This window comes from Pocillopora damicornis, chromosome 9 (genome assembly GCF_964200805.1).
Source record: "Pocillopora damicornis chromosome 9, jaPocDami1.2, whole genome shotgun sequence".
NCBI classification, from domain to species: Eukaryota; Metazoa; Cnidaria; class Anthozoa; order Scleractinia; family Pocilloporidae; genus Pocillopora; species Pocillopora damicornis.
The window spans coordinates 20,229,300-20,248,493 of record NC_142678.1 but is presented as its reverse complement, the minus strand read 5'-3'; the positions used below and the strand labels follow the sequence as shown (position 1 = coordinate 20,248,493).

Sequence of the window (19,194 nt, the reverse complement as noted above, 5' to 3'; positions counted from 1 at the left end):
GATTGACAGATAATAGCTGAAAGGAAAATGGCATTTTTAGTGCAGCTAAACAGGAATTACAGGTAGAGGCATCCGCCTATAAACTCCGCGATTGTTATTGTGATTAACGTCCTGTCTGGAGGCAAATCCACCCACAAAACAGCTGAATAGAGAGAATCAACATAAGCACATCAAACGAGTGGAAATAAATAGTTTCTAAAGTCCTTGAATGATGGTTTGAAAGCTTTTGGTTTTTACGGGAAAAATTATGTCATTGAAGCAGAAGTAAGGGAGGTAAGCATCATCATTTATAGGCATCAAAAGAAACAATCTAACATTCTAAAAACTTTTCCACTTGCTGTAATACGATAACAAAGATGGCAAGAGGAGATCAAGTCCTCTCTTCAACATGATAAATGTTGTACTCGCTAATGAAACAGGAAGATCTTTTCATCGTCTCGTCACGAACCTGTAACGAAGGAACAAGCTTTTCGCAAGGTCTCAAAATCCTGAACCGTTTCATAAGCATTAAAAGAAGGAAACAAAACCAAAATTCTTAAATTTTCCGCAGGCTTACGGAGGATTTTCCATAACTTCTCTCCACCCATTTTAACTCGCTTTACCTCCTCTCCCCAAAACTAGAGTTTGTAAACGAATTAAATTTTACTAACATACCTCACTAATAACGAAGTACCTCGATCCTCTAAAAATTTGACCAAAGGCGGTTTTCAGAATGAATAAGAAAACAACAAGCCAAGGAATGGTGATAGAAAATAAACATATCACTATCAAGACTCGAAATTAGCTTTCCAAATGTGTGACATATGATATCTATAGATGTCGTAAGACGTTTTGACTACAACTGAACAGGAACAACAAGTAAGCTACACTACACCTGTACGTCGTTAATTCAAAGAAAGTTCCGTATCTATGTGAACCCAAATCGCTGGCAAAACAGCTTCTTCTGGAGAATCAATATCTGAATATCAAATAAATGAAGATGAATAGTTTCTAGAAACCTTGAATGCAGTTTTGAAAGCTTTTGGTGTTTATAGGAGAAGTTATATCACTAAAGAAGGAAATTTAACTGGCTTAGAAAACATTTCAAAATTGAAATACGAGGCATATTTTACATTTTTTTAATTTCGGTTCACAATATTTTCTTTTTTTCCTTAAAAAATTTCTTGAGTCGATTTTTCATTTGGTGATAATTTTTTCTTTGATTTTAAGTTGAAAAGTTGTGGCAGCGTGATCTAAGGTGTTAAGACACTCATCAGAACAAAGAGTGCGATATTGTGGAGAATCATGTAAATGTCTGAAAATGTGAGAGGTCCTATCAAGGGCTCTTGTACGCGTGTGGATAAATGTCGAGGGGTTTCGCCGACATATCAGGCGTTAGAGCCCTCACATAAAAACTTGTAAACCACACACGTACGGAGCCCACGAGGGATAGGGTCTTTCACCCCAAACATATCGCCTATTTTAAAAGATGAAAAAAGCTAACTTTACATCGATGTTGTTACAATAACACTTAGCAAATTGGCGAACCCTTTTTTGCGTGACAAAAGAAAAAGAGCCAATGTAAGGTAATTTAAAATAAAAGTTTGTAGTAGTGTCTGAAACGGAGACCGGGGGATCGCACTCATCACGGTGAGCGTGAGGTACTGATTGACAACCCTTGAACCAGATTGGCTGGAAAAAAATTCTTTTTAAGGATTTAAGTGAGTTTCTAGATGTCTTCGTGGAAACCCAACCATGTGTTGTTGATCTTGTAGGCTCTATCAACAAGATTGCGAATGAGACCCAGTTTGTAGGGATAAGGTATAAAGCTAAAATAATTAGTCAACGGGCCCGTAAAGGTTTTCTTACAGTCAGCACTTAATCACCAACTTTATCATGTTAATGTAATAATTTCTATATTAAAGACTTTATTTTCTTGCAAGGTAGGTCATAAGTAAAGCAAACCTACTGAACAGAACTTCAAGAGTACCGTCATAAATTCGACGGTGTAATTTTTTGAAACTAATACAGTTGTAATTAAAAATATTCTCATGAATAAGACATTCATTGACAGCTTCACGTTCACTATCTCACAGGCAGGATCATAAAGGAAGTAATTAGAGTATGTTAATTTGAGTGCAGCTGAACCGAATTTTGGATAGAAGCGTACGCCTGTATTGCGCTAATTTGGACCAAGTCCTTTACTTTATCGTAGTCAAACTGAAAAATACTATCAGAGATGAGCTATTTCCTTGATCATAGAGTTTGATTTTTTAAAAGCTGTTGATTAGTACTTAAGAATATATAATATTAAATTATATAAAATAACACGGTGACGTTTATTTATTTTGATCTACCGCTGCATTTGTATTTAATTTAACTCTAACTCCGGTGGAAAAAGGTAGTATTCTCCACTCATGATGATTCCGATTTTTTGATACTTGCCATTTGAAAAATCGACGTTCTGCCTTTCCCGGTAGCAATAAAACAAACAAAAATTTTCTAATTTGGTTATCGGCTACAATCAAAGTGGTGGTTCTTATACCTCTGATGGCAAGCAGCTGCAGTTGTGCGTTTATTTTTGAGACCTTATCATGTGTTCCCCATTCTATCTAATTTCTCTCTTAGTTATCTGTGCAGTTGCTGGTTAGGCTATATCAGCCGTCATTCTCGATTATTTTTTTTTCCACTCAGAGAGAAAGAAAACTGAACGGAAGCCCACTCATCGTTGCACTTCTATCGCTATTTAGTTTCATTCTTGTCGTTTCGATGTTTCTACCGTTTCTATCGTTAGTCAATTGCAACTCTTATATGAGTCTACTCGTTTACGTTCAGCCAGAACTCGATTCGGAGACGAGAGCGTATCGCCTAACCATATTGCAGATCCCGGATCATATAAAATCCAAAGACAGTACGCGATATTCAAAGCGTAGTGCTTGAAGGTGTTTTGGCTCCTAGAGTCTTTGTTTTGTTTGAGACGATTTTGTCCCGGAGTTTTTGTGTTCATTTACATAATTTACATAAACGAATCCAAACTTTTGAAGGCTGTATTTTAAACGTACGAAAATATATATACAAAATGAGGCAATTCAAGTGAGGAATTATGATTATATTGCAGCCTTACTTTCTCTAGAATGGGGAGTGGGGAGTGGGGGAGCATGATAAATAGAGAATAATACATGGGCGCACGTAGATATGGAATTTCTCTTCGAGTTGAGCACGAGAAGAGAAATTCCACATCTACAAGCAACCATGTTTTATTTTGTTTATCATATAAACACAATAGCCCTTTACTAGGAAAAAAAGCCGACTTCATTAATGAATGAAAATAGGTGAATCAAAAATCCTCGAATAAAAATCGTAAAGTGCGTTGGCGCTGACTCTTAAAATGGAAAAATGGGTTGAATCATGATCACAAAAACAACAATGGTCGTAATTTTCAATTTAAAAAATTCTCATTCATTGACTTTCTCCTTTCCGACAGAAGTCTTTCAGGTACACGGCCAAAATCGGCCAGTGGCAAATCTTCCAGTTGTCGATTTTCATTCTCAGCCGAGAGAAATGCTGACACCAAAGCCACTGAATACGCAACTTCCGGTTTTTCTTTTAGTATATTGGTTTTCTTGCCCTTCTAGGAAAGTTTGAACCTCATTGTCTGTCAGCGATACGGATTTTTTAGTGTTTTAGCCACCATAATTCAAGAAAGCTCTGACAAACAACTTGTAATGAGAATTGTGAAGGCTTTGCCGTTCATTAATCAACCTGACCGAGTGGCGCCAAAGGCGAGTGACCTATAAGCAGCTGATTGGCTATATCAACATACGTGAAAAAATACGATATTTCTTTACGTGTGTTGTTACGGCTTTTCTCAGGGCCCGGAATCCCCGTATAACACCGCAGTTTATGTGATAAAAGGAGTTATTTAAGCCGGAAATGCAGAACTTTGGAGTACTCTTTCAATGCACGATCGCTCACCCTGGCCGGTTTCGATGAACTTGTGGAAACTTAGTAAAAAGTTCTTCATTGCTTTTGTAAAGTATATTTCTTAACAATACACACGTGTATATAACAACACAACCGTGTTTAGACCGTGTTTAGACTGTAAACATAGACTCTCATCTAAACACATCTATTGATCACGCACTTCAATTCTTGAAAACTGCAGGAGTCTTACATCTGTTTGTCAATCGATCCGAAACGTAGACATCATAAACCCAGTTTTTTTAACTAATCAGCCTTTTTGAACTTAAGACTCCCTATTTATATATGTGGTTACAATGGCAACATTTTTTTGCCTCATTTAATGATTTTTTCCCTCCTGTTTCCGCCAAACGCAATACAACGCAATGATAAAGTGGTCGAGGAAATCTTTTGACAACATACGATGAAAAACGCTCGTAAAATGCTAATTTTAAAAATATCGGTTAACTAGTTAGTTGTCCGTAATAAAACAATTTGATAAGAAGTCGTCCACCCAGCAGGATAACCCGAATAGCATCGGCATGAAACCTGCATAAAAATAATCCTGACATAAAAACTACCGTCAATGTCATACCCCTTGGAACCTTAATAGCGAGTTAATGATAATGTTATTAGCAGTTTTGCCATTCGTCTTCCTCTCAAGCTTTTGCGAAGCTCAACTCCCATGTTCTAGATCCCCAATGCAACATAGAGAGGCCTGTAAGGGCCTTTGTGCCTTTACATGGGCCGGATATCAGACCTGGAGCATAAAAATGAAATTAGACATACGAAGATTAATTACTTTCAATATCACAACAATTTCAGAAATTTACTTGCCTATACCGAAAAGTCTCAAGATTCAATACTTAGCTGAGGTTTCTTTTGTTGATATAGATATACATATGTTTCTCTAGCATGACAAATGCCGACTACATAATATATCAGTGAAAAGAAGAAAAGGAAATTCCAAAGCTATAAGGCTCACGGGAAAATATTTGCAGGGGTTTTAAGTTTTCGTCTTTAGTGTTCTTGATCAACAGCATGCACTAACTAAATAAATGTAATTACAAACTTCTAACGAGTCTAGGACTGAGGTGATATCCTTTCGATAAGAATATCAGGGCTGTTATCACAGAGCTGCGCACTCATATCTCAAATCCTTCTATTTTTCCGCTCATAAATGTTAGAAATGGTCTGTAAGAGTTGAGTGCTTCATCAAACTTTCCTGATGGACCGATACAGCCTTTCGTTACCAGTCTTCCTCGGAGTGTCTTGATATTGCGGGGCAGAAGACACTATGTTGATGTTGTTGAATCTGAGGGGTTAAGGAGATGAATTGTTTACTCATACACCGTTGTGGAAGACGACTTTTCCCAGGTAAATATAAGCATAACTTAGTTGATGTTCGTTCCATAATTTTTCTTACTGTTCATATCGAAGAATAGCGAAAACCTCGATCACAAATCTAATTCGAAAGGGAGCCGCGAAAGTGGTTGTCGCTACCGGTTATTTCTTTCATTCTTGCCTTCCAACAGTTTATGTTTTAAATGAGATATTAACTCCGTCATTACGCTGCTTGTGATTCAGCCCACAGTGAGGGGTTTATTTCTGTAAAGTGAATGAATTTCGATGAAAACTTGCAGTCTTTAAAATTTCACACTATAAATAAACAAACTAAACGTCATATTAAATGTTTCACTTCGTCGCGCAAATGAAAGTGCTACTGATGCCATATCGCTACGCTGTTTATTCGACTCATTGTTATGAATACCAGCGATGTATTTGGTATCGAACTATCAACAGACTGGATAACTGATCCACAGCAATGTTAAGGCATTTTACTCTAACTGATCGATAAAGTTGATATAGTTCCGCAATCTTCATTCTGCATGATCAATTGCTTTTTTATTGTTAATCAAGTATTTCATCATGCGATCTATGTAAGGATAGCGATGGTTCGAAAGTTTGATCAATGCTTGATAATTACCTTCCCAAACCCCTACAATACATTAACCGAGACATTATGACTACACATCTTTTATGACAAACCCTACCCCCGCCTCTTAAACAGTTTTGAGATCTGACAAATTTGCTTATGGCCTAACCGGTTCTACTCTCTCTGAGAATGGACAGGCAGTCAGTGGTCACGCTCCAGCAAGGACTGCCGTAGGAAGTACGTAAATTTTGTGTCTAATGCTAGCGCTGCAAATGAGTAACGACATTCTCTCTGGCACATCTTTGATCGTGAAAACGCGCGCGCAAGAGATCCGTCACTCGCTTGCGCGAACCACGAGGCGAATACTTTCAGTTTCTATGTAAACTTTTCTGGCAATTACGAGTTTACCTGTTTGGGCCTGATCTCGATAACTGCTGAGTACCGCTTTTTCGTTGACAAGATACGCGTCGCATAAAACACGCATAGCCGTCTTTCCATGCTTGTGATGGGAAAGTTACCCTGAAAACAAGTGACAGAGCAGTTTTTGAAAGCTGCCTAAACATTCATTTGATCCGAAGGGAAAATATTTAGTGCATGATTAAAATTCTATTTTCATTTTCCATTGTGTGGATGTTTCAGGGATTTAATTATCGTCCATTTCTCCCGTCCATTGCCAAAAATAAAGTGACACCTTCTTAGAGCTTTTCGAAAAGCTCGCGATCTCGATTGTTAAATGCACGATGGACCCACGTGCTCTCCTCAACCCTGAAAACATGTATCTGTTTTTGTATTATCAATATTATCTATTAATTTTTTTAAATTCATTTTTGACGTATGAATCTCTTCCATTTCGTCAATTGTCCGAGCTTGAGTTTCAATTATTGAGTGATTTTGCAAAGGTGAAAGTCTGGGCAACGGAAAAAGTACGGAGCGGTTCGTCAAAAAAATCGATAAAAACTCAATATTACTCTTTATTTGATCCTTTTCAACTACATATCACACTTGTCTGAACTGGAATTTTACTTTCTGTGTGACTGTACAAACCAAAAGCGGAAAACTATTGAGCGGTGTGTGAAAGAAAGGTTAGAACAGGTTGTCCGAGTTCAGTTATTTTTTATTTCATGAGACAAAAGAAAATGTTGAGAGTTTTGGCTGAGACTGGCCCTCCTATAAGTATGTCCTAAATTTTTGGTAGGATTTTAGAACACGAGAGTGCTCTCGTGTCATAATTCAAATGTTCCATGCTAATTATCTTAAACATCTGAAAGATTAGAACAGATTAACCTTCCGTCGAATGTGAGATTAGATCTTTCCCAGCCAAAGGATAGAAACCTGCTATTGTGTAATGAGTGGAGGTATGCCCGAAAGGTGAACAAAACAGAAAGTGTAATGTATACGCAAACCTCGCTCTCCTAGAAGGTTCTATCGAACAATTCCTAAACTCGATTTTAAGGTATAAGACTCCAAAAATGCCTAATTTTCATCGTAGTCACTATGGAAGGGCTAAAGCAACCCAACAATCCCAAATTTTGAGGCGTTGTATTAAAACATATTATGAATAAACAACAGTAGTGAAGTTTTTCGTCGGACGCCGAAGCTTGATTGATTTTGTTCGTGCGGATCGTGTGCCTCGCTCCCACGCTTGCGTGACACTGGTGCCAATATATTCACAAAAAAACAGCTGAGTTCTGATCGCCTCGCGGATCAAAGAAATAGGTATATTTTTGTCGTTCGCCAAGTCATTATTAAACTCGCGACAAAAATGCCAGTTTCTGATTCTCTAGAAGCCCAAATATTCAATCTCTGTAAGACGTTTTGAAGAGAATCGACAACATCCCTCTAAGACGGAAGATTCGAGAGCTCGTCAGTCCTTAATTAACTGTCTTATCTCCGTAAGGGAAGAACCTTCATTTTTTTAAACTTTTAGTCCCCGATTTTGTCACCCGGTTCAACTAGTTCTTTCTCTCTTGTGTAGTCAGTCCTATTTGGGCTGTTGTTATCGGAGGCAAGAACCTTTCCTATTTTTCACCTGGTTCTGTCTCCCACGGGTAGTCAGTCCTACTTGGGCTGTTGTTATCTGAAGGCAGAACCTTTCCTTTTTTAATTTGGTTGTATCTCTCTTAGGGTGTTGGTTCATTTTAGACTGTGTGTTTTTATCTTATAACAAACTAATTTTGAGTATGAATCGCGAAATAATAAAATTTAATTGTCTCGATCGTTCATATTTTTTCCTTTGCAGATTTAATATAACGTAAACCATGTAAAATTGTGACGAAAAAGCCATGTTTGTTTCATTAGAAAAAATAATTCTCTTCTTGAGATGACCAACCAACATGAACTGAATCATTTATAGTAAGTGCACGTTCCGTTGACTGGTAATTTTCTGTCGATGATGTGTTTGCCTTGGTGGTGTCTGCCCTCAAATCCCATGGATGTTTCATTAACAAATAAATAACAAATTTAGGAATAAAAAACTCGTCATGAATAGGAACAATAGGTAAGCTAAATTACACCTGTACGTCGTTAATTAAAAGAAAGTTCCGTCTCGAAGTGAACCCAAATCGCCGGCAAAACAGCTTTGTCTGGAGAATTTATACCTGAATATTAAATGAATGGAGAGGAATAGTTTCTAGAAACCTTGAATGGAATGTTAAAAGCTTTTGGTGTTTACAGGAGCAGTTATTTCACAGAAGAAGGCAATTTAAGTGGCTGAGAAAACATTTCAAAACTCAAATACGAGGCATTTTTTAGTGTTAGTACTTATGAGTGGTCCAAAAAATTCTCTCTTTTCCTTTAAGAAACTTTTCTGGTCGATTTTACATTCTTATATCTGCACTTAACTAGTCATTTTCTTTTATTAAAAATAAACTTCTTCTGTAAACTTGGTTCCTTATTATATTCAGTTCAAGAAATTGCCTAACTTAACTCAGGTTATTAATTACAGCTGTGGATGTTATTTCCAGTTATGTATTCGCAAGATAAATGGGTAGAAGTTTTACGAACAGAAATCTTTAAAGTAGTGATAAAGACAGTGCATCTATAGTATGGAGTTACATAAAGATTGCTTTGTTGAAAGTTGGTAATGATTTCTCAATTAAAGACTTTATTCTCTTACAAGGTAGGTCATAAGTAAAGCAAACATACTGGACAAGACTTCAAAAGTGTAATCGTAGATTAGACAGTCTTATTGTTTCAAAACTAATACAGTTGTAATCTCATATCTTAAATTAAAAATACTTTCATGAGTAAGACATTTATTGACAGCCTTGCGTTTCACTGTCCCACAGGCGGGATCGTAATTAGAGCATATTAAGTTGAGTGCAGCTGAACCGAAATTTTGGGTGAAAGCGTACACACACTGTATTGAATTAATTTGGACGAAGCTCTCTACTTTATCGTACATCATGATAAACGGCAAAATACTATCGGAAATGAGCTATTACCTAGATCCTAAAGTTGAATCTTTAAAAGCTGTCGGTTAGTACCTGAGAATATATAATATTAAAGAGAAAAAGTGACCCAGCCGACAAAACTTTTGAAAATAGAATAACAAGGTGACATTTATTTCTTTAGATCTATCGGTACGTTTTTACTTAATTTAAGAGTAACTCCAATGGGAAAAGAAAGTATTCTCTCCTCATAATAATTCCGATTTTTTTCATACTGGCTATTTGAAGATTCCTTGATGATTTTTTCGTTCCACACAAAGAAAAACCTAACTGATCGGAAGCTCACTAATCGTTCCACTTATATCGTTGTGTAGTTTTCTAGAAGCGACAAGATGCATCGCTTTTCATTTTAATCATTTAGATGTTTGTACCGTTTCTATCCTTCGAGTCTACTCTCATTTCACCAAAAAATGAAATGGAAATGCATGTTGCTCGGCTAAGAAGTTAAAGCTATTTGAAAGAAAAACTTTATATATAGTTTTCCAACCATCAATCTACGCTCTCCTAAGGTTGCGAAGAGGCAGGTTTGCTGGGGCGACACGAGAAAGGTCTGGGACCCTGTAAACTAGCTGCAATAAACCTTCTCTGAATCCTGGCATCCGAAGAGCGTAAATTATAGGATTTACAATTGAGTTAGCTAAGAATATAACTACCACAGCCATATTAATATGAACATTCATGAAATAAGTAAAGGAAAAGCCAAGATATGCTAAGTATATTATCGCTGGTAGAAAACAAAGTAACGACACAAGTGAGACGATAAGCGCAGTACCCGTCAGTTTTCTTTCTCTTCTGGATCTAGAATGGAATTTAGGATGACGACTACATCGTACTTTGATAATAATGAGGATGTAAGATACACATATAACTAATAGAGAAACTGCATAAAATGGGAGATACAAGTAAGCATTAATTACCTCGAAATAACCAATTTTCCATAAGAAAATTTGAGCGGCTTCTCTAACAATAGCTACTAACCAAATGACAATAATTATGGCTCTATAGACCCATTTGCTCACAAAGCGATGCCTAAGAGGACAAAATGTGGCGTGTAGCCGTTCTAAAGAAACGGCAATGAGATTTGTAAGGGAAGTGAACGAGAATAAATGTACAAATGCAAAAGATATCTGACCAGACCAAGATGTCTCTCGTCTGTACTTCCATTGAGGACAGTCTTTCGACATTCTGTTTTCAATCTGTAGCGGCCCAGAGACTGCACCCACCAAGAGATCGACTATCGCCAGATGGATGATCAAATATGTACTCCGCCGCTGTAGCTGCCGCTTCTTCTTCACAAAAACAGCAATGGTGATGATATTAAGGATGAGAATGGCCAGACATTCGATGATAAGGACCACAAGCCATGGAATACACTGAGAAGCTGAGGAGAAAGGCTGCATTTTCTCCGAGCTCTGTTAGCTGCCATAAAAATAACAGAAAAAAGTTCAATTAAAGATAAAATGCAATATGACTTCAATATTCTCAATAAAGAAATATGTCAAATATTGCTTTTTACGCATCTTTAACGTATTTTGAAGAACTAAGTTTCGTCCATTGACTTAAACTGATCCTCATGTTTCTTTATGCGAGATTCCTATCCGGAATTTTAATCATTCAGCCTGTTCAGTTTTTTTTTTATTTCGATAAATATGATATAAAACTTTTTCGATATTCACTGAATAAGCGGAAAGCTTTGCCACTAGTGATCTCAATTGCTTGAACGAAATTTAAGCCTCCAAAAACAGACGGCAACAAAAAATTTGGAGATCTTCCGGAAATAGAGTAGAAAGACTAAGTAGTAAGACCTGCTCCTCTTCTCGGTGCCGCTTTTAGAAATACGGTTGTTGTTGTTACCGCCTTGAAAATTTCAAAGACAAATTAACTTTAGATGGGTTGAAATATTAATAACATTTTTAAAAGGAAAAACATCTCTTATATTTTATTTTCTACACCCAGAAAGTTTAATCATTGTCTATTCTCGCTTCCGATAAATTTCTTCCTTTGTCAATATCATAGGCAACAAACTAGAGAAAGAGATCATTTTCGTCGCGTTACGATTATTAAGATTATCAATGACATATTTCCGTCCATATTGATTCAGTTTTCCTCATCACATCGAAGGCAGAATTTGCGAACGAATCTTAAGAATATTTTGAACTTGACTCACTGATAACGAAAGTGTTTCTATCCTTCAACGACTTAAGTTCAAGTCAAATGCGGAAAGGGCGGTTTTCAAATATAAAAGAAAGCAGCATGCTGAGGAAGAGTACAATGCTGACTAAACTTATCAGTTTTTCCGAATTACCATAGCGACAGAATTATATTTGCTACCTTTCTTTTGTGCTTTGACTCAATTTCATGTTCCTATTTTTTGGTGCAATACATATCTCAAAGTTAGATCAAAGTCTCCCTCTATTTTTGGAAAAAATTTCTCCTTTTTTCAACAATACAACATTCTTTTGAAATACTCTGAGTAAGCAAAAGCCTTTATACAATAGATCTCAGTTGCCTTAATCGTTTTATAAGCATCATTAGAAACAAGCTAAAATGTTCCACATACTTGTAAAAGATTGTCGATGTGCGTAAATATGATAACAAAGATGGCAAGAGGGGAACAAGTCCTCTCCTTAACATGGTAAATGTTGTACTCGGTAATGAAACCAACAAATAGCTTTTCATCGTCTCGTCACGAACGTGTAACGAATGCTGAGAAGCAACAGGCTTCTCACAAGAGGTCTCAAATTCATCAACTGTTTCATAAGCATTAAAAGAAGGAAAAAAACTAAAATTCTCAAATTTTCCACAGACTGACAAAGGATTTTCCATAACTTCTCTCCACCCATTTACCTGGTTTTACCTCATCTCACCGATGTTAGAGTTTGTAAACGAATGAAATCTTATGAACATACCTCACTGATAATGAAGTACGTCGTATCATCTTAAAAATAAGTTAGAGTCAAATTTCCATCCATATTGATTCAGTTTTCCTCATCTCACCGAAGGTAGAATTTGCAAACCAATCTTAAGAATATTTTGAACGTGCCTCACTGATAGTGAAAGTGTTTCTATCCTTTAACGAATGGAGTTTAAGTCAAATGCAGAAAGGGCGGTTTTCAAATGGAAAAGAAAGCAGCATGCTGAGGAAGAGTGCAATGCAGACTAAACTTATCACTTTTAGAACTTCAATTAAGTTTTTCCGAATGATTGACAGATAATAGCTGAAAGGAAAATGACGTTTTTAGAGCAGCTAAACAAGCATTACAGATAAAAGTATCCGCCTGAACTTCGCGATTTTTAGTGTGTTTAAAGTCCTGTGTCGTCGTAAATCCACCTACAAAACAGCTAAAAATAGAGAATCAACATAAACACATCAAAGAGTGGAAATGAATAGTTTCTAAAATCCTTGAATGATGGTTTGAAAGCTTTTGGTTTTTACGGGAAAAATTATGTCATTGAAGCAGAAGTAAGGGAGGTAAGCATCATCATTTATAGGCATCAAAAGAAACAATCTAACATTCTAAAAACTTTTCCACATGCTGTAATACGATAACAAAGATGGCAAGAGGGGATCAAGTCCTCTCTTCAACATGATAAATGTTGTACTCGGTAATGAAACAGGAAGATCTTTTCATCGTCTCGTCACGAACGTGTAACGAAGGAACAAGCTTTTCGCAAGGTCTCAAAATCCTCAACCGTTTCATAAGCATTAAAAGAAGGAAACAAAACCAAAATTCTCAAATTTTCCACAGGCTTACAGAGGATTTTCCATAACTTCCCTCCACCCATTTTAACTCGCTTTACCTTCTCTCCCCAAAACCAGAGTTTGTAAACGAATTAAATTTTACTAACATACCTCACTAATAACGAAGTACCTCGATCCTCTAAAAATTTGACCAAAAGCGGTTTTCAGAATGAATAAGAAAACAACGAGCCAAGGAATAGTGATGGAGAATAAACACACCACTATCAAGACTCAAAATTAGCTTTCCAAATGTGTGACATATGATATTTATAGATGTCGTAAGACGTTTTGACTGCAACTGAACAGGAACAACAAGTAAGCTACACTACACCTGTACGTCGTTAACTCAAAGAAAGTTCCGTATCTATGTGAACCCAAATCGCCGGCAAAACAGCTTCTTCTGGAGAATTAATATCTGAATATCAAATAAATGAAGATGAATAGTTTCTAGAAACCTTGAATGCAGTTTTGAAAGCTTTTGGTGTTTATGGCAGAAGTTATATCACTAAAGAAGGAAATTTAACTGGCTTAGAAAACATTTCAAAATTGAAATACGAGGCATATTTTCCTTTTTTTAATTTCGGTTCACAATATTTTCTTTTTTTCCTTAAAAAACTTCTTGAGTCGATTTTTCATTTGGTGATAATTTTTTCTTTGATTTTAAGTTGAAAAGTTGTGGCAGCGTGATCTAAGGTGTTAAGACACTCATCAGAACAAAGAGTGCGACATTGTGGAGAATCATGTAAATGTCTGAAAATGTGAGAGGTCCTATCAAGTGCTCTTGTACGCGTGTGGATAAATGTCGAGGGGTTTCGCCGACATATCAGGCGTTAGAGCCCTCACATAAAAACTTGTAAACCACACACGTACGGAGCCCACGAGGGATAGGGTCTTTCACCCCAAACATATCGCCTATTTTAAAAGATGAAAAAAGCTAACTTTACATCGATGTTGTTACAATAACACTTAGCAAATTGGCGAACCCTTTTTTGCGTGACAAAAGAAAAAGAGCCAATGTAAGGTAATTTAAAATAAAAGTTTGTAGTAGTGTCTGAAACGGAGACCGGGGGATCGCACTCATCACGGTGAGCGTGAGATACCGATTGACAACCCTTGAACCAGATTGGCTGGAAAAAAAATTCTTTTTAAGGATTTAAGTGAGTTTCTAGATGTCTTCGTGGAAACCCAACCATGTGTTGTTGATCTTGTAGGCTCTATCAACAAGAGTGCGAATGAGACCCAGTTTGTAGGGATAAGGTATAAAGCTAAAATAATTAGTCAACAGGCCCGTAAAGGTTTTCTTACAGTCAACACTTAATCACCAACTTTATCATGTTAATGTAATAATTTCTTAATTAAAGACTTTATTTTCTTGCAAGGTAGGTCATAAGTAAAGCAAACCTACTGAACAGAACTTCAAGAGTATCGTCATAAATTCGACGGTGTAATTTTTTTAAACTAATACAGTTGTAATCTCATATCTTAAGTTAAAAATATTCTCATGAATAAGACATTTATTGACAGCCTCACGTTCACTGTCTCACAGGCGGGATCATAAAGGAAGTAATTAGGATATGTTAATTTGACTGCAGCTGAACCGAATTTTGTATGGAAGCATACACCTGATTTGCGTTAATTTGGACCAAGTCCGTTACTCTATCGTAGTCAAACTGCAAAATACTATCAGAGATGAGCTATATCCTTGATCATAGAGTTTAATTTTTTAAAAGCTGTTGCTTAGTACCTAAGAATATATAATATTAAACGGGGAAAATGATCCAGCCGACAAAACTTTAGAAAATAAAATAACATGGCGACGTTTATTTCTTTTGATCTACCGCTGCATATGTATTTAATTTAACTCCAACTCCGGTTGATAGAGGTAGTCTTCTTTCCTCATGATGATTCCGATTTTTGATACTTGCCATTTGAAAACTCGACGTTCTGCCTTTCCCTGTAGCAATAAAACCCACCAATATTTATAATTTGGTTATCGACTACATTCAAAGTGGTGGTTCTGATACCTCTGATGGCAAGCAGCTGCAGTTATGTGTTTATTTTTGAGACCCTATCGAGTGTTCCCCATTCTATCTAATTTCCCTCTTAGTTATCTGTGCAGTTGCTGGTTAGGGTATCTCAGTCATCATCCTCGATTATTTTTTTTTCACTCAGAGAGAAAGTAAACTGAATGGAAGCTCACTAATTGTTGCACTTGTATCGCTATTGAGTTTTCTAAAAGCGAAAAAATGCATTGCTTTTCATTCTAGTCGTTTAGATGTTTCGTTAGTCAATTGCAACTCTTATATGAGTCTACTCGTCTACGTTCAGCCAGAACTCGATTCGGAGACTGGAGCGTATCGCCTAACCATATTGCAGATCCCAGATCATATAAAATCCAAAGACAGTACGCGATATTCAAAGCGTAGTGCTTGAAGGTGTTTTTGGCTCCTACAGTCTTTGTTTCGTTTGAGACCATTTGTCCCGGAGTTTTTGTGTTCATTTACATAATTTACATAGACGAAGCCAAACTTTTGAAGGCTGTATTTTAAACGTATGAAAATATACATACAAAATGAGGCAATTCAAGTGAGGGACTATGATTATATTGCAGCCTTACTTTCTCTAGAATGGGGTGGGGAGTGGGGGAGCGTAATAAATAGAGAATAATACATGGGCGCACGTAGATATGGAATTTCTCTTCGAGTTGAGCACGAGAAGAGAAATTCCACATCTACAAGCAACCATGTTTTATTTTGTTTATCATAGAAACACAATAGCCCTTTACTAGGAAGAAAAGCCGACTTCATTAAGGAATGAAAATAGGTGAATCAACAATCCTCGAATAACAATCGTAGAGTGCCTTGGCGCTGACTCTTAAGATGGAAAAATGCGTTGAATCATGATTACAAAAACAACAATGGTCGTAATTTTCAATTTACAAAATTCTCATTCATTGACTTTCTCCTTTCCGACAGAAGAGGTCTTACAGGTAAACGGCCAAAATCGGCCGGTGACAAATATTCCAGTTGTCGATTTTCATTCTTAGCCGAGAGAAATGCTGACACCAAAGCCACTGAATACGCAACTTTCGGTTTTTCTATTAGTATATTGGTTTTCTTCCCCTTCTAAGAAAGTTTGAACCTCATTGTCTGTCAGCGACACGGATTTTTTAGTGTTTTAGCCACCATAATTCAAGAAAGCTCTAACAAACAACTTGTAATGAGAATCGTGAAGGCTTTGCCGTTCATTCATCAACCTGACCGAGTGGCGCCAAAGGCGAGTGACGTATAAGCAGCTGATTAGCTATATCAACACACATGAAAAAATACGATGTTTCTTCACGTGTGTTGTTACGGCTTTTCTCGGGGCCGAAATTCCCGTATAACACCGCAGTTTATGTGAGTAAAGGAGTTATTTAAGCCGGAAATGCAGAACTTTGGAGTACTCTTTCAATGCACGATCGCTCACCCTGGCCGGTTTCGATGAACTTGTGGAAACTTAGTAAGAAGTTCTTCATTGCTTTTGTAAAGTATATTTCTTAACAATACACACGTGTATATAACAACACAACCGTGTTTAGACCGTGTTTAGACTGTAAACATACACTCTCATCTAAACACTTCTATTGATCACGCACTTCAATTCTTGAAAACTGCAGGAGTCTTACATCTGTTTGTCAATCAATCCGAAACGTAGACATCATAAACCCAGTTGCCCATAAAAAGAAGCCTATGGACGGAGTGTTTCTTGAAGCCTTTCTTGTGAAATGTACAGTAAGATTTTAATTTCGGCAAGATAATTTGCTCTTTTTTAACAACATTGACATTCTTTGCTCTGAATTACCTGATCTAATACACTAAACTATAAGACTCGTATATTGATGGTTTTGTTAGAAATTTCTTTTTTGAACTAATCAGCCTTTTTTTAACTTCAGACTCCCTATTTATATATGTGGTTGCAATGGCAACATTTTTTTGCCTCATTTAATGATTTTTCCCTCCTGTTTCCACCAAACGCAATACAACGCAACGATAAAGTGGTCGAGGAAATCTTTTGACAACATACGATGAAAAACGCTCGTAAAATGCAAATTTTAAAAATATCGGTTAACTAGTTAGTTGTCCGTAATAAAACAATTTGATAAGAAGTCGTCCACCCAGCAGGATAACCCGAATAGCATCGGCATGAAACCTGCATAAAAATAATCCTGACATAAAAACTACCGTCAATGTCATACCCCTTGGAACCTTGATAGCGAGTTAATGATAATGTCATTATGTTCTAGATCCCCAATGCAACGTAGAGAGGCCTGTAAGGGCCTTTGTGCCTTTACATGGGCCGGATATCAGACCTGTAGCATAAAAATGAAATTAGACATACGAAGATTAATTACTTTCAATATCACAACAATTTCAGAAATTTACTTGCCTATACCGAAAAGTCTCAAGATTCAATACTTAGCTGAGGTTTCTTTTGTTGATATAGATATACATATGTTTCTCTAGCATGACAAATGCCGACTACATAATATATCAGTGAAAAGAAGAAAAGGAAATTCCAAAGCTATAAGGCTCACGGGAAAATATTTGCAGGGTTTTAAGTTTACGTCGTTAGTGTTCTTGACCAACAGCATGCACTAACTAAATAAATGTAATTACAAACTTCTAACGAGTCTAGGACTGAGGTAATATCCTTTCGATAAGAATATCAGGGCTGTTATCACAGAGCTGCGCACTGATATATCAAATCCTTCTATTTTTCCGCTCATAAATGTTAGAAATGGCCTGTAAGAGTTGAGTGCTTCATTAAACTTTCCTGATGGACCGATACAGCCTTTCGTTACCAGTCTTCCTCGGAGTGTCTTGATATTGCGGGGCGGAAGACACTATGTTGATGTTGTTGAATCTGAGGGGTTAAGGAGATGAATTGTTTACTCATACACCATTGTGAAAGACGACTTTTCCCAGGTAAATATAAGCATAACTTAGTTGATGTTCGTTCCAGAATTTTTCTTAGTGTTCATATCGAAGAATAGCGAAAACCTCGATCACAAATCTAATTCGAAAGGAAGCAACGAAAGTGGTTGTCGCTACCGGTTATTTCTTTCATTCTTGCCTTCCAACAGTTTATGTTTTAAATGAGATATTAACTCCGTCATTACGCTGCTTGGTAATGCTATGGCCTAACCGGCTCTGCTCTCTCTGAGAATGGACAGGCGGTCAGTGGTCACGCTCCAGCAAGGACTGCCGTAGGAAGTACGTAAATTTTGTGTCCAATGCTAGCGCTGCAAATGAGTAACGACATTCTCTCTGGCACATCTTTGATCGTGAAAACGCGCGCGCAAGAGATCTGTCACTCGCTTGCGCGAACCAGGGGGCGAATACTCTCAGTTTCTATGTAACCTTTTCTGGCAATTACGAGTTTACCTGTTTGGGCCTGATCTCGATAACTGCTGAGTACCACTTTTTCGTTGACAAGATACGCGTCGCATAAAACACGCATAGCCGTCTTTCCATGCTTTTGATGGGAAAGTTACCCTGAAAACAAGTGACAGAGCAGTTTTTGAAAGCTGCCTAAACATTCATTTGATCTGAAAGGAAAATATTTAGTGGATGATTAAAATTCTATTTTTAATTTCCATTGTGTGGATGTTTCAGGGATTTAATTATCGTCCATTTCTCCCGTCCATTGCCAAAAATAAAGAGACACCTTCTTAGAGCTTTTCGAAAAGCTCGCGATCGCAATTGTTAAATGCACGATGGACCCACGTGCTCTCCTCAACCCTGAAAACATGTATCTGTTTTTTTATTATCAATATTATCTATTAATTTTTTTGAATATTTTTTTTGACGCATGATCCTCTTCTATTTCGTCACTTGTCTGAGCTTGAGTTTCAACTATTGAGTGATTTTGCAAAGGTGAAAGTCTGGGCAACGGAAAAAGTGCGGAGCGGTTCATCAAAAAAATTGATAAAAACTCAATATTACTCTTTATTTGATCCTTTTCAACTACATATAACACTTGTCTGAACTGGAATTTTACTTTCTGTGTGACTGTACAAACAAAAAGCGGAAAACTATTGAGCGGTGCGTGAAAGAAAGGTTAGAACAGGTTGTCCGAGTTCAGTT

The 19,194-nt window shown here is 36.9% G+C and overlaps 1 protein-coding gene across 1 annotated transcript; it reads right to left on the bottom strand.

Annotated features, from left to right (window-relative positions):
- Positions 1-9,818: 9,818 nt before the first annotated feature.
- On the bottom strand, positions 9,819-10,823 carry LOC149040575 (melanopsin-like). Its single transcript, XM_089182487.1, has one exon. The coding sequence runs from the start codon at positions 10,722-10,724 to the stop codon at positions 9,819-9,821; it is 906 nt and encodes a 301-aa protein (XP_089038613.1). The 5' UTR covers positions 10,725-10,823.
- Between the last annotated feature and the right edge of the window lie 8,371 nt (positions 10,824-19,194).